This window comes from Symphalangus syndactylus, chromosome 10 (genome assembly GCF_028878055.3).
Source record: "Symphalangus syndactylus isolate Jambi chromosome 10, NHGRI_mSymSyn1-v2.1_pri, whole genome shotgun sequence".
NCBI classification, from domain to species: domain Eukaryota; kingdom Metazoa; phylum Chordata; class Mammalia; order Primates; family Hylobatidae; genus Symphalangus; species Symphalangus syndactylus.
Window position 1 is genome coordinate 23,365,446 of NC_072432.2, and position 14,714 is coordinate 23,380,159.

Below are 14,714 nucleotides of genomic sequence, written 5' to 3' on the forward strand. Positions count from 1 at the left end.
AAAATGAATTTATGGATGGATAGAAGGATGATAGATGGATAGATACATGATAAAATAGATTTAATAAAATAATCATAGGATCCAGGAAGTGGATAGCTCAATATTTACATTACAATACAATTCTTTCAGCTTTCTATATATTTGAAAACCTTTCAGCAATAGATAGATGTCATGAATTCAAATAGACTACAAGTCAACTTTTGTAAAAGTTTTCTAATAAAGCATGACTTTTCTTTGGCCTTGGGCTCAAACTAGGATGCTATGGTAATTTGGAAATTAGGAATGCCAACTTCTATTACAGTACTTACCCTAAAAGTCTAGGAACTTACCCTTCACAAAAGAAGTTCTATTCCCAAGAAGCATTAAAAAAATAACAAATCCCCACTTACACCCAATGGATTAACATTTCTGGGTTGGGAAAACTAAATTAGAAAGCCAACATACCAATAATTCAGTAGTTGGAAATCCAGTGTGGTAATGAGTGAAAGAAATTCTGAGCATCCAAAAATGTAGAGTTTATTCAGATTGTTTATGGGCTTGTCAGGGAGCTTAAAATGAGTTTTAAGAAAATAATTCCAAGATTTATAATATTGCCTAAAATAAAAGGAATGCACATGTTTTAGGAACTGCAAATGCTTTAATTGGTGAGTACGTTTCCAGAGACATTATTTTAGTAGTCACAGGGTGTCATACAGTTTTGATTATTATCATTGTGGTATCTCCATCAGAAAGAATTCAAAATTTAATTTCGTGTAAATATAATTTTTTTTAGTAAATACAAAGACAGTATAAAAACTACCACTATTCAAGCCTCCTTCAATCATCACTAGACATTTTTGAAGTTGCATTCCATTCTTAAAGCATCCCAGTTCTCTTTTGTGGCAACTACCATTTTGGCCAATAAGCAATGGAATGGAACCATGGCATTGACAAAGACTACACCTGTGTTCTTCTGGTTTCAACACTAATTTTAAACCATCCTCATCCAGCAGGGCCTGTCATTGGTTAATGGGCACGTGGGACATTCCCACCATCTTGCACTCAACTCTGAATTAAGTGACCAGGCAGGCAGAGGCAAATCTGCATCAACTATCCAGTTGGTAGGTTCCTGATCTGAAGCATTCTACTGATGTGATTACCTTCTCTCCTTCATTCCTCAATGAACAAATGAAAATCAGTAGCGTAGATAAACAGATTCCATACTCCTGATTTGCCTATTCTTAACTATGATAAATACTGTTTAGAAAACTCTGCCAAGCACCTGAAAGCTGTTTTAAAGAGCAACAGGTATCCTCCACAGATTCAAATCATTGCTCTCTGCATCACTTTCAAACATGTATGGATCAGACTGACATCATAGACACGTCCTTAATCCTTGTGTTCACAAGTTTTCATAAACCAGTTGACCTTTGGGTTTTGCGTTCAGAGTAATCCTTAGCCATGACTAGGTGGATGCAAACAGATGTGGAGCAAGGGATTACTTAGTGCACCTAGGACTGGCGTGTTCATTTCATAATGCAGGAGAGAACTGATTCTGCCCAATGAGATGCTTCATAGTAAGTGCCTTCATTCTACTAAATTTTCACAATAAAATCTTCTATATTAATTCTCCAAGCACAATGTCCAATCACGTTCAAAACAATATTCCCATTCGAAATCTTAAAGTAAGAAGTATAGGAATGGGAAAAATATGAAAGTAATATATAATTGTTAGAATCCCTGCCTCCTGGAACCATGGCCTTAGGGTAAAGGGTTTACAGTGTAAGGACAGTTTCCTCAGTAGAAATGAGGAGGCTATTCCTGAGATATTGACATAGCAAAATAGAAGTCTGGGAGTAGATTTCAGATTTCGTGCTAACTCAGAGATAGGAACCAGAAATTCCCTTTAAAATATGATTTTAAGAGGCTTAATTGCATTTATTTTTTGTATTCTAAATGTGGTTTGAAAGAAGATAACTTCAGGTGGGATTAGTTTTAAAAATCACTTTAATACTGATCTTATTCTTTCTCTTTGAAGTGTCCAGAGCCCCAAGATGCATATAACCAAATCTCTGAAGGTACCTTAGTGAGTCTTGAGCTATTTGAACACTCCAGCTCACTAACATATGCATAATTCCTCTTGTTATTTAAGCTGCAAATTTGACCTAAAGCATAACAGAAATCGTATAAACTTTTAGGAGTGTTTGATGAGTTTAATTTCTTGTTTTTTTCGAGAAACTCGAGGATAAAGAAGAACGTACATTTTTTTCCCAATCAATAAGAAATCCTGAATGTTTGGCTCTAAATTACTTTACACAGTGTGACAATAAGTAGCTTTTATTTGAAAAACAAGACAAAACATTCTAGAATAAATATCTGAATTCTGGTATTTTCACAGAACTATAAAGCATTGTGATTATAATTAGGTTTTTCATATAATATAAAGGGATCACATTGTTTTTTGTTTCTATATCCTCCCAATTTCAAGTAAGAGGTCTACTTTCTGCTCTCTGTATCCTGCAGGCTCTACCTTACTTCTCAGCCATCCTTCTCCAAAAACAGCCTATCATTATCTTTTGAATAGCTGCTATTATTCTAATGTCTGAACTTTACTAATATGTAAAATTTACTTTCTGTCTTTTACACGCACACAAAATGCATTTATCTCATTACATTTGTGTCAAAATTTGTACAACTTTGGGTGATAGACTTCTATGCATATGCTTTTAAAAGGACATATTTAATATGCAGATAAAAAGTTTTTTTATAGAATTGAAATCAGAGGCGCCAAGAGGGAAAATATATTTTCAGAAATTGGACTATGAGTCAGTCTCTGAAATAAAATCATGTAATCTTATCTCATAAAGTCAATTTCAAAATCTCACTCTCTGTCATACAAAAGGATTAAAAAAAGTTTGAATCTATTATTGTTGTGTTTTATAAGTCGGTGGATCTACTTTCTTAATGGGCAAGATTCTTTTACTGACTGGCAAAGCAGTTAACACAGACTATTATGCTGCAGTGAATGAAATGAGGTGTTGAATTTGCATGGGTATCTTTTCAATCCAAAATACATCGACTGCTCACAAGTTAGAGGATGGATCTTAAATCCACAATCCACCATACAGGAGAAGTGCTGAGTTAGGCCAAGGATAATTTTTTTTGATAGCTTTTGAATTTCATAAAGGCTTACATAATTTACGAGTCTGAATTACAGACTGTCTCAGTAGCCTTCAGCTCTGTATGGAAGATTCTGATCTACCTGAGAGTGCTATTTTCATCTAACTATGAAGAGTGCAAAAGGCTTGCTTTGCCCACAGACTTTCAGCTCTACATTGTGTGTGTCTATGAAACCTAGAGGTTCTAATATACATCTAGAGTATTAAAATGTCTTTTAAAAACCAACATAACTCTCCAGATGTTTCATTTTCCAACAAAATGATGCCCGTTACTTATCTTTCATCAGTTATTTTTTAATTTAAAATAGAAAAGCTCCGAAGATTCACAGGCAGCTGAAATGCCTATAGGCAGTGTGACATCCTGCAACAGAAAATGTGAGTACCAAGCTAAACTTTACATGTAGAAAGTGCCATAGAAAACAGTTACGTCTGTTTTAAAATAAAATGTCAAAACCATATAGATATCATATTGGGTACGTAGTTTATTATGAAAAACTTTGCAGTAGGATTTGTAATAAAAACTAATTCTTATCCAGCTCTCAAATTTACTACATATTCATATCAATTTTACTCCTTCCTTTAAAAATGAAGTTTTTCTTAGAATTGATTTAAACTAATTCCCTTCAGGGAAAACTTGAATTAATGTAAACACATATGTGTTTATCATAGCTCATTTCTAAACATATTTGTGTGATAATTGAGGCTTTTATTTCACTGTGAAGTATGGATATATCATTGGTTTTTCGTCTTCTAGCACAGTCGACTGAAAATTCATCACAGATGTGTCTTATTTATCATACTGTCATTGAGATGGTAAAGTTCAAATCAGTCATCTCATTTATTCACATCTTATTCTATCACTCATTTGTTCATTTAGTTTTTAATTAACAAAGGTTGATTTTTTTCTATGATTTTTTTCTTCTTCTGCATTTAATTTACCAATTTTGGATAGAACATTTTTAACCTGTGCTTATGTTTCTGAATAATTCTTGAAAGTGTTTTGTTTTTGTTTTTTGTCTGTTTTGGTTTTCATCTGTTACTCTTGAAGTTTTGCCCTGTTTTTCTCACTTATTTTGCCCTTTGTGACACAAACTTCTTAAGGTTTTAATGTTATGCATCATTATTAGTTATTCCCATTCTACCATAATAACTTAGCAAATAGTAAAATTAGCTAACACATGTTGAACACTTCTTGTATGCTAGACACAGGGCTACACAGTTGATGTGATCTCATTCAATTCTCCTACAACTTAAGTAGGAATAAATATTATCTGAATTATACAAATGAAGAAAATAGTTGTTAGGGAGGTTAAATCACTACTCAAGATTATATAGCTAGTCAGCTGTAATGCTGGGGAACTAAAGAAATGCCAATGCACCGGCGGGCGTGGTGGCTCACGCCTGTAATCCCAGCACTTTGGGAGGCCGAGGCGGGTGGATCACGAGGTCAGGAGATCGAGACCATCTTGGCTAACACAGAGAGACCCCGTCTCTACTAAAAAATACAAAAAATTAGCAGGGCGTGGTGGCGGGCGCCTATAGTCCCAGCTACTCGGGAGACTGAGGCAGGAGAATGGCGTGAACCCGGGAGGCGGAGCTTGCAGCGAGTCGAGATCGCGCCACTGCACTCCAGCACTCTAGTCTGTGCAACAGAGCCAGACTCTGTCTCAAAAATAAAAGAAAAAAAAATGCTAGTGCACCAACAATTTTTTTGTGATCATTCAGTCATGCATGCATCAATGCATTCTTTCACATTGTTTTATTCATTCAAGAAATGTTTGAAGACCTGCCCTGTTTCAGGCATGTTTTATGCAATGAAGAATAAACTAAGCATGGTCTTTATCCTTAGCTTGGGATGTAGTCAGGGATAGAAATACTACTGAAAACAAACACCATTATAACAACTACTGTTCTAAATGTTTTAGATACATTAACTCATGTAATTTATGTATTTGATTCAAAATATGTAATTACATATTTTGTCCATTTATGCTTTCAGAGCATTGCTAGTAATATTTTTCCTCCTAAACTTTTAGTTCCAAGAGTAATTTTAGAATGCTGGGCACATGGTAGGTCTGCAGTAGACTTTTTTTTCTCTTTGGTTGTGGTCTTGAAAGAAGGATATGCCCAGTCAAATCAGGAGCTGAAAGAAGATGCTAGATTAGGGAGTAAGGATGGTCTTCTTCAAACATTTATAGGCCTCCTACCTACCTGCTTACTTCCTGTCAAGCTTGGTATGCAGAATGAATAGTGAACATATCCGTATTACATTACTCAACAGCCCCTTTGCCAGGGACATTTGAATTAAGCTTCAAATATTTGATGACTCGTTTTGTATTACCTCATCCGTGGAACTCAACTTGTGTTTCAAAAGACAAGATGCAAAAATTCAATCCACAGTCTGATTTAAATTTTAAAAAAGCACAATGATACAACTTCCAGCCCCCATGTTTTACCATGGAAAGCCTCTGATAGTTCAGAAACATGGAACTGAATATGACTGCTAAGTACATGAATAGAGGTAAAATATTGTAGGTAATTCTGTAATGAGTACATTAAATTACCAGTGAATACCTGTCTTATCTTCCACTAAATAATTTTTTTTTTTTTTTTTCAGATGGAAACTCGCTCTGTCGCCCAGGCTGGAGTACAGTGGGACAATCTTGGTTCACTGCAACCTCCGCCTCCTGGGTTTAAGCGATTCTCCTGCCTCAGCCTCCCGCTAAATAATGCTTAAATTACTTTAAGAAATATACACAGTGTGTTCTTTATGGCTTACGTGCAAATGTTTATATTTGCCTGTGGCTCGTTACCTATCCACGATCTGACATTTAGAAACCCATGATCAGAGATAACAAAATAATAGCAAAAATAGGCCACATTGGTTTCTAGCAGAGTGTAATATTGGCTAAAAATCCTCCTTTGGAATATATGCTATTAATATCAAGGCTACATGTAGGCATGTGGAAATTACAAGTTTATTTGCATGTTGCAGTGTTGTCAAATGTATCACTAAGTTTTTTTAAATTTCCTTTCACAAAGAAGAGCTTTATCTTTGAAAATTGGCAGGAGCAGTTAAATGATCTGGTAGCATTATTGGATTCTGAGAGTTTCCAGGCAATGTCAATAAGAACTCCGTGAATTCAATAATTCAGTATTTATTCTTTGTTCTTATGGCTGTTGCCTGAAATCTTTCCCTTTTTAGCAGGGACTAAAATAAGTTAGTGAACCACAAGAAGGATGTAAGTTAGTCCTACAGCGATATTTCTAAATACCCATGATTTTTAGAAGTAAAATACACAGGCCATCTTTGAAACACAGTAAATGGAGCTATCTCCTAGATGGTAATTTGGGTTATATCTGCTATTCACTGAAGTTATTTATCTCACAGTGTGGGATATGATATGAATCAAATCATATTCCCCAAATAAGATGGCAAACCACATTATAATGCAATCTGTCTTGTAGTCTTAGGCCATGTAACAGTTAGAAACCAGGAAGTATCCTCTTTCTACTTTTATTGAGCACAATTATTAGAATTATTACAATTTTTATTGAGCACAATTAGAATAATTAGAATTTTTATTGAGCACAATTATTAGCATTAGGCCAGGTGCAGTGGCTAATGTCTGTAATCCCAGCACTTTGGGAGGCCGAGGTGGGTGGATTACCGGAGGTCAGGAGTTCGAGACCAGCCTGACCATATGGTGAAACCCCGTCTCTGCTAAAAATACAAAAAAACTAGGCAGGCATGGTGGCAAGTGCCTGTAGTCCCAGCAACTTGGGAGGCTGAGACAGAATTGCTTGAACCAGAGAGGTGGAGGTTGTAGTGAGCCTAGATCATGCTACTGCACTCCAGCCTGGGCAACAAAGCAGGACTCCATCTCAAAAAAAAGGAAGCATTATGCATTCAGTTCTAACAGTAACAGTAACTACTACTTACACCTGTCACACAGTATATATGCAACTGAATAATTAATGAAAGTTTAGACTATGAGAATTGATTAATGACTATTCTTATCAAATGGTCTACCTAGGCAGATTACTACCAAAATAAGTACTATGCTCAAAATAATTTTCATGTTTGTGAGTCGTTCAGCTCTACAATTGAGTTATGCTGACATACAATTTAGAATTTTCAGAACAGAAATTCTGTCCATTAAAAAGCTGAACCTAATTATGATCAAAATGATTTCACTGGCTCTCTCCTGACCAGATAATATATATTATGCAATCGAATTCCATGAAGACAGAAGCTTCTCTTTATTTTGTTCAACATCTAACTGGCCTAGTGCTGAAAGTTGTCTTGCAGAAAGACAAAAACTTTGAGTAATTATTCCAAAGCTAACTTTGGGGCTGGAAACGTTGGTCGTGGTTCTGTTGAAGTCACAGTGGGGAGTGAATGGGGCGCTTCAGGGAAGTCATTAGCACTCGCCAGAAGGGAACGAAAACAATCATACAATGACAGAAAGCACCCTGCCCTAGGTTGACACAGAACAGTCTGACTCAAACAGCTTTGGGAAATACACTCCATTTTAGTGACATTCCACTGAGAAGTTTGTCTTGGCCCACTCGGTCTGCTACAACAAACTACCATAGACTGGATGGCTTATCAACAACAAAAATTTCTTTCTCGTGGTCCTTGAGCCTTGAAGTTCAAGATGAAGGTGCAAGACAAGAGCCAACTTTCTGGTTGTAGATGGCGCCTTCCTACAGTGGGAAGTGGCAGAGGGGGCAAGGGAATTCCTTGGCATCTCTTTTATAAGGGTATTAATTTCATCCCAAAGGCCCTACCTCCTAATACCACCACAGTAGGGGAATAAGTAGAAACGTATGAATTTTGGGGAGACACAAATATTTATAGCAAGTTTCTTAAATTATTTTTAAATGCATTACAAAAGACAGACGGGGAGGTCATCGGTGGTATTTGGGGAGGCTATAACATGGGTTTTACTTTCTTGTTTTGGCATAACTGCATAAGATGTTAAAATAATGAATGCCAGCATGTAATTTATCTCATTAGAGCAGTTAGCAAAACAGTGACCGTATGTTTAAGTATGTTGGTTGTCACACTTGAATCTCTAGTCCTGACTTTTGCTGAAATAAAGTGATGTTATTTAATCAGATGGAATATAAGAATGTCAAGGGTAGGTGAGAAGGTTGGTTGGTTTTGAAGGATTTGGTGAAATATGTAGTGCTCTGTTAATGCTGCTTCTGTGTTTATTTGGTTCCTTAGGTAAAGCCATTAGCTTGTTAGCAATCATGATTCTGGTTGGGGACAGCCTGCATAATTTTGCAGATGGCCTAGCCATAGGAGCAGCCTTCTCATCATCATCCGAGTCAGGAGTGACCACCACGATTGCTATCTTGTGTCATGAAATCCCACATGAAATGGGTAAGTTCAACAATGGAATTACTGTTTCTGGCCTGTTGAGAAAGAAAGAACATCTTTCCAGCTATGGTTTACTAGGATTCTTTTTCTAACGTATGATTTAAAGATGAATACTTTCCTTTTATAATTTATTTAAACCATAAGAAGAGGAGGACTTGAAAAATAACTGCTGTACCTTGGAATAAAACCCAGTTAAACTCTTTATGATGTTTCCCAGGGCCAGAAATGACTCTATTTGGATTCCAGAGAATTCCATGTGGGAGAGAGTCATTCAGAGAAATATTTTAAAGAATTTTGACAAGGACTTTAAAATCTGCATATTAAATGTGAGAAAAATATTAGGAGGGGAACTTTATCCATCATGTCAGCAAATGGGCCAGTAAGATAAAATAACATTTAAATTAAAACCGGCCAGGCACGGTGGCTCACACCTGTAATCCCAGCACTTTGGGAGGCCGAGGCAGGTGGATCACCTGAGGACAGGAGTTCAAGACCAGCCTGACCAACAGGGTAAAACCCCGTCTCTACTAAAAACAAAAACTTAGACAGGTGTGGTGGCCCAGGCCTGTAACCCCAGCTACTTGGGAGGCTGAGGTGGGAGAATCACTTGAACCCATGAGGTGGAGGTTGCAGTGAGCTGAGATTGCACCATTGCACTCCAGCCTGGGCAACAGTGTGAGACTCCATGTCAAAAACAAAAACAAGAGACCAAACCATGGATTCATCAACCTGACTTATACAAAATGTTTAAAGCCAAGCCTAGCATTGAAATGACAGGTGTGTGGTGGCAGATGCTCATAAATCTCTTTTTCTGGATAATCTTAGTTGCCCTGTAACTTTTTTTCTTTTAATTTTTGTGGGTACATAGTGGTTGTATGTATTAATGGAGTACATGAGATGTTTTGATACAGGTATGTAATGCGTAAGAATCATATCATGCAAAATTGGGTATCCATCCCCTCAAGCATTTATTGTTTGTCTTACAAACTATCCAATTATACTCTTTTAGTTATTTTTAAATGTACAAATTAAATTATTATTGAAAGAGTGACTCTGTAGGCTCAGACTCAGACTACGCTACACCAGTTTGGCCAAGAGATCTTTATTGGAGTCAGCAGGCTAGGCTGGGCAGGAGACAGAGAGAGAGAGCGGTGGGGGTTTGCCTCTTTTATGCCCAGGAGGGCTGCGTGGGTTGGGGTGGGGCTTAGAGCAAGGCGGGAAAACACCTCTCTCTGATTGGTTTTTCCTTTGGCGGGTTTACATTGAGGAAGAAGAACCCGGAACTAGCGCCATTAGGGTGCTCTTGTTACCTAACAATTATGACTGTAGTCACCCTGTTGTGCTATCAAATACTAGGTCTTATTCATTCTTTCTATTTTTTTTTTGTAGTGATTAACCATCTTTACCTCACCTGCACCTTCCCCTACCACCCTACTACCCTTCCCAGCCTCTGGTAACCTTCTTCTATTCTCTAACTCCATGAATTCAATTGTTTTGATTTTTAGATCCCACAAATAAGTGAGAACAATATAGCCCTGTTCTTTGCCTCCCAGGACGCAAGATGGGTTAGAACAGACGTTTCTGAAACAGACCCAGAAATAGTAGAGGCTGGTCTGGCATAGGCTCCCAAGGGAGAGCGCTCTTCACGGTCTCTCTGCTTCCACTTTCGCACCTACATTGCCCCTAGGAAACTCTTGTCCTCTTGTGCTTGGAGTCCGTTGCTCAAAGTCCTGACGCTGACTCATTACTGACCTATCCTTCTTGGAGCAGTTTATCCAAGGTCCTTCCTGAGCGCATTAAAATGCACCTGGTATGGAAGCCATCCCCTATCTATGGTCCTGAGTTTTGCTACTATAACAGTGATGTAGCCCCCAGTCCTCAACCCAAAACCACAGGGCAGTGTGACAGTCTGCAGCAGGCCAGCAGAGATGTTTCAAGCCCCGTTCATGGGAACAATTATGCAATGGAACTAGAAAACTGGGTCCCCAAGCTGTCTATTGAATTTTAGTCTCAATTCCCCCAAACTAAGAAGTAGATGTTCTCAGATTTACTAACAGGTCAATCTTCTCTTGGAGGGAAGGCATGGAGAGAATGAGATCATTTTCCTATAATCATTTTCTAAAGGGAAAAATTTGTTTCCTAACCAACTTTTGCAATGCTTTAAAAATCTCATATTAAGTAGTTTTCTCTCCCCACAGCAGTTTCTGCATAAGTAAATAATAAAAGCCCATAGAGTGTCATGATTTCACCTGGCAAATTTCCAGGCCCAAAGATTTAGAAATCCTGGGACAGTGAGTGACTATTTTGCATTTATCTAAGTTGGAAATGTCACAAGATATCAAGAACTCAAGAATATGTCACTGATCTCTCTGTAGTTACAGTCTTTAGGAGCAGCCAAAGGAATGGAACTCTTGAAATGCAGCTTCCTAATAGTAAGATGAACGGGCTATGAATTCTAGAGAAATATCGGAAAGCATTTTATTTACTGATCACTCAACTCTACCTATAAAATTGGTTCCAGTGCTGACGTTCGAAATAGCTAATAGTGCGTTACTTTAGCAAAGGCATCTTCCATTAAATGGTAATTATGTTTCCCTTTCCTCTTAAACTTCAGGAGACTTTGCTGTGCTCTTAAGCTCTGGACTTTCTATGAAGACTGCCATCCTGATGAATTTTATAAGCTCCCTAACTGCCTTCATAGGATTATACATTGGCCTTTCCGTGTCAGCTGATCCATGTGTTCAAGACTGGATCTTCACAGTCACTGCTGGGATGTTCTTATATTTATCCTTGGTTGAAATGGTAAGCTTGGTGGCTTTTCTATCTGGTTTTTCTAAACACTGAAAATGTAAAACAGAGAAAAAAAAACAGTAAAAATGGAAGGATAAATGAGTAGAAGAGAAGAATTCATAAAACAATATAAACCATTAAGGAAATATTCTTTGTACTCCAAGAAAGTGCATTCTAGTCAGAAAGAACGTAATTTGAGGTACAGAAAATACTGACAATTTCTGTAGCATTAAAGTGACAGGTGTGTGAGAGCAGTTGCATGTAAGACTTTTTTCTTTTAGTGAATTTAAGTGGAAAGAATGAAATGTTCATAATCTTCAAAAAGTAATCAGGTCATTCGATTCCAGCTTTGTATCTATATATGATGCCTGTATTTCCAGTTGAAAAATGAAAAGTTCTGTCAATCAGCCAGCTATTTTATTTATACAATGGAAAATAATTCAACTGAATTTGTCATTGAATTAAATCACTGTTTGACTTAACTAACCAAACGTATTTTTAAAATAATGATTACATCTTTGAAGTTTTAATGGCCAAAGGACCATTGCGCTGATGAAATGAGAAAGAAGATTTTTATAGTATTTGGTCTCTAAAATTGCAATGTATGTTTCCTATAGAGGTCCTTGCTGACCCTAATGATAACTGTCATTAGTTTTCTTCCTGTATAACATGATGAGGGAATTGAACCTGGGAAATTTCACGTTGTCTTGCTTCTTAAATTCTGGTCTCCATAAGATAAAAGTCTTTTTGAAGGTCACTCTCTATTGGGCTTATTTACAACTTTAAAAATATCTTAAGGTAAAATCATATTGATTATCCCTTCTCATGGGTTGGAATATGGCGAATAAAAATAAAATAAATTAACAAAAGAAGTACTTAAGGCTGAAATCAGGCTGAGTACAAGTCAGATATGTTATTACCTGTGTCCTGGAGAAGAAAAAGTAAATTAATCTTGAAGGTAATATGTGGAACAGATTCATTGAGATTGACTACTAATGAAGCAGAATCCAAAGATTATCCTGGAAGTAAAAGAAATATTTCATAAGGAAAAAAAATATAGGAGGCAGAAACCTGTGCTAATACGAGAATAGCAGTGCGTTGTTGAAGTTAAGTCTTAATAAGGGGATTCTCAAAGTAAATCCTGCCATTTTTAAACTCCACTCTAAGGCTCCTGAGTTTCCCGTTGTTTTTCTTAATTCTTATGAGATGCATGCAGATAAGGTCAACACCAAATGTCCTTCCATATTTAGAAATGTTCTTGTATATTACTTGTGATGCTCTGAGAACATTCTAATTTTGATGGTAAAGTGAAAGTGGAGCAAATTTTGACCCAGCAATCCCATTACTGCATATATATTCAAAGGAATATAAATCATTCTATTATAAAGATACATGCAGCACTATACACAATAGCAAAGATATGGAATCAACCCAAGTGTCCATCAATGATAGACTGGATAAAGAAAATGCGATACATATGCGCCATGGAATAATATGCAGCCATAGGAAGGAATGGGATCGTGTCCTTTGCAGGGACATAGATGAGGCTGGAAGCCATTATCCCCAGCAAACTAATGCAGGAACAGAAAACCAAACACTGGCCGGGTGCGGTGACTCACCCCTGTAATCCCAGCACTTTGGGAGGCCAAGGCGGGTGGATCACAAGGTCAGGAGATCGAGACCATCCTGGCTAACACGGTGAAACCCTGTCTCTAAAAATACAAAAAATTAGCCGGGCGTGGTGGCGGGCACCTGTAGTCCCAGCTACTTGGGAGGCTGAGGCAGGAGAATGGTGTGAACTCGGGAGGCGGAGCTTGCAGTGAGCTGAGATTGTACCACTGCCCTCCAGCCTGGGCGACAGAGAGAGACTCCGTCTCAAAAAAAAAAACCCAACCACTGCGTGTTCTCACTTACAAGTGGGAGCTGAGCAGTAAGAACACATGGACACAGGGATGGGAACAACACGCACTGGGGCCTGTCGGGGGAGGCTGGGGTGGGGAGAGCATTAGGGTAAAGAGCTAATGCATGCTGGGATTGATACCTAGGTGATGGGTTGACAGGTGTAGCACACCACCATGGCACATGCTTACCTATATAACAAACCTGCATATGTACCCCGGAACTTAAAAAAATAAAATAAAGTAGAGCAAATTTTACCCCTTTTTCTGAACCTATCCCCCAACCTGAGGTCAATGTTGTGGAATCTTGCGATTCTTTCAACTTGAGAAATCTGTATTTACAACTTTGTTGTGACTTTGAAACCACAGTCACTCACCATTTAATGAAGTGAGCTATCCTTTGTTTAAACTAAACAGTCTTGAAGGTAATGTGTGGAGCACATCAGTCCTCAGATTCACTCTTGAGCTTCCTAATTTTCAACTTTCGATTTCTAATTTCTCTTTATGGGTCAGTTCAGGGCAATTGCTGGATTCTTTTGAAGTTTACTCTGTTTTTCACGCAGACTGGTTCTCTCTTCAAGTAGGATGAATGTCAATGTCTGTAGTCAATTTGTTTTCTTTGCTTTTGTCTACTCTCCCAGGATTGACCTGGGAAGGTTATCAAGAGCCATTTGTCATGCAGAACCCTAAGCTAAATATGTCATTTTCCTTTCAATGTTCCTGCTCCTTTTCTTGTAAGGGTAAGCAATTGCTTATAAGAAAGCAATGTGACTGATAGTCTGTGAGATTCCAGCTGGCATAAATCTTGACCCTATTGCAAGTGACTATTAGCCGAGGAAGAACCAGCATCCTGGCAGAAAGACAGGAAAAAAAATACTTGTGAGTTTCCCGGGGCTACTTTCTATCATCCAGGTCGCTTGCTCTCACGGCCTTCTGAGCAACTTCTAAACAAACGCAGCTCTTTCACATAGCAATAAGTTTAACTGTTGCTGTTCTCTGGGGCCATGCCAAAGAAAATAGTCGGTCATTTAAAGGGAAGAAAACAAGGTTGCAAAGACTCTGTGAAACAGTAAAGAAAATAAATGCATCAACTAAAGGGTAAAGGGGACCACTAGATAGAATATACTAGTTAATTGCTAAATCCTGGATATTGACCAGGTACCTTCTGAACAAGGTTAATGTGAAAAGACTAGCTAGATCTTTGTTTGTTTGTTTTAAAGAAGTTGGGTGTGTTATTTCAAACTCCCAAAAGAACAAGAACTAGAGACATAAATGAGGCCATTAGCAATGAGGTCAGCAAAGAAGAAAGTCCTCTCCGGGGAAAAGTGCCAAACTTAATTCTCCAAAGTAGAATTGGCTTATTCAAGTATACTAACTCCAAATTGCACTGAAGCATGTCTAAAGGAAGTTAAGAATGAATGCCGCTCTGGGTGGCCAGAGGAAATTAATGCTCTGTTATGAAGATCAGTATCCTAG

At 37.8% G+C, this 14,714-nt stretch overlaps 1 protein-coding gene and 1 long non-coding RNA gene across 5 annotated transcripts in view; one reads left to right on the forward strand and one right to left on the reverse strand.

The window, feature by feature from the left end:
• Nucleotides 1-14,714, forward strand: part of SLC39A12 (solute carrier family 39 member 12) — an 82,478-nt gene that overhangs the window by 39,904 nt on the left and 27,860 nt on the right. For 2 of the 4 annotated variants that reach the window (XM_055296686.2, XM_055296687.2), the window contains 3 exons: nucleotides 3,467-3,533; nucleotides 8,395-8,553; nucleotides 11,165-11,352. In XM_055296686.2, coding sequence (XP_055152661.2) covers nucleotides 3,467-3,533; nucleotides 8,395-8,553; nucleotides 11,165-11,352 — 414 coding nt within the window. Of the gene's footprint in view, nucleotides 1-989; nucleotides 1,101-3,466; nucleotides 3,534-8,394; nucleotides 8,554-11,164; nucleotides 11,353-14,714 lie in introns of all 4 variants that reach the window. The other 2 variants (XM_055296684.2, XM_055296685.2) reach the window with 2 other exon arrangements.
• LOC129491970 (uncharacterized) lies at nucleotides 11,262-13,916 on the reverse strand. Its single transcript, XR_008660677.1, has 3 exons — nucleotides 13,616-13,916; nucleotides 12,261-12,359; nucleotides 11,262-11,390 (listed from the first exon to the last, which is right to left on the reverse strand). It is a non-coding gene; the product is annotated as an uncharacterized lncRNA (long non-coding RNA).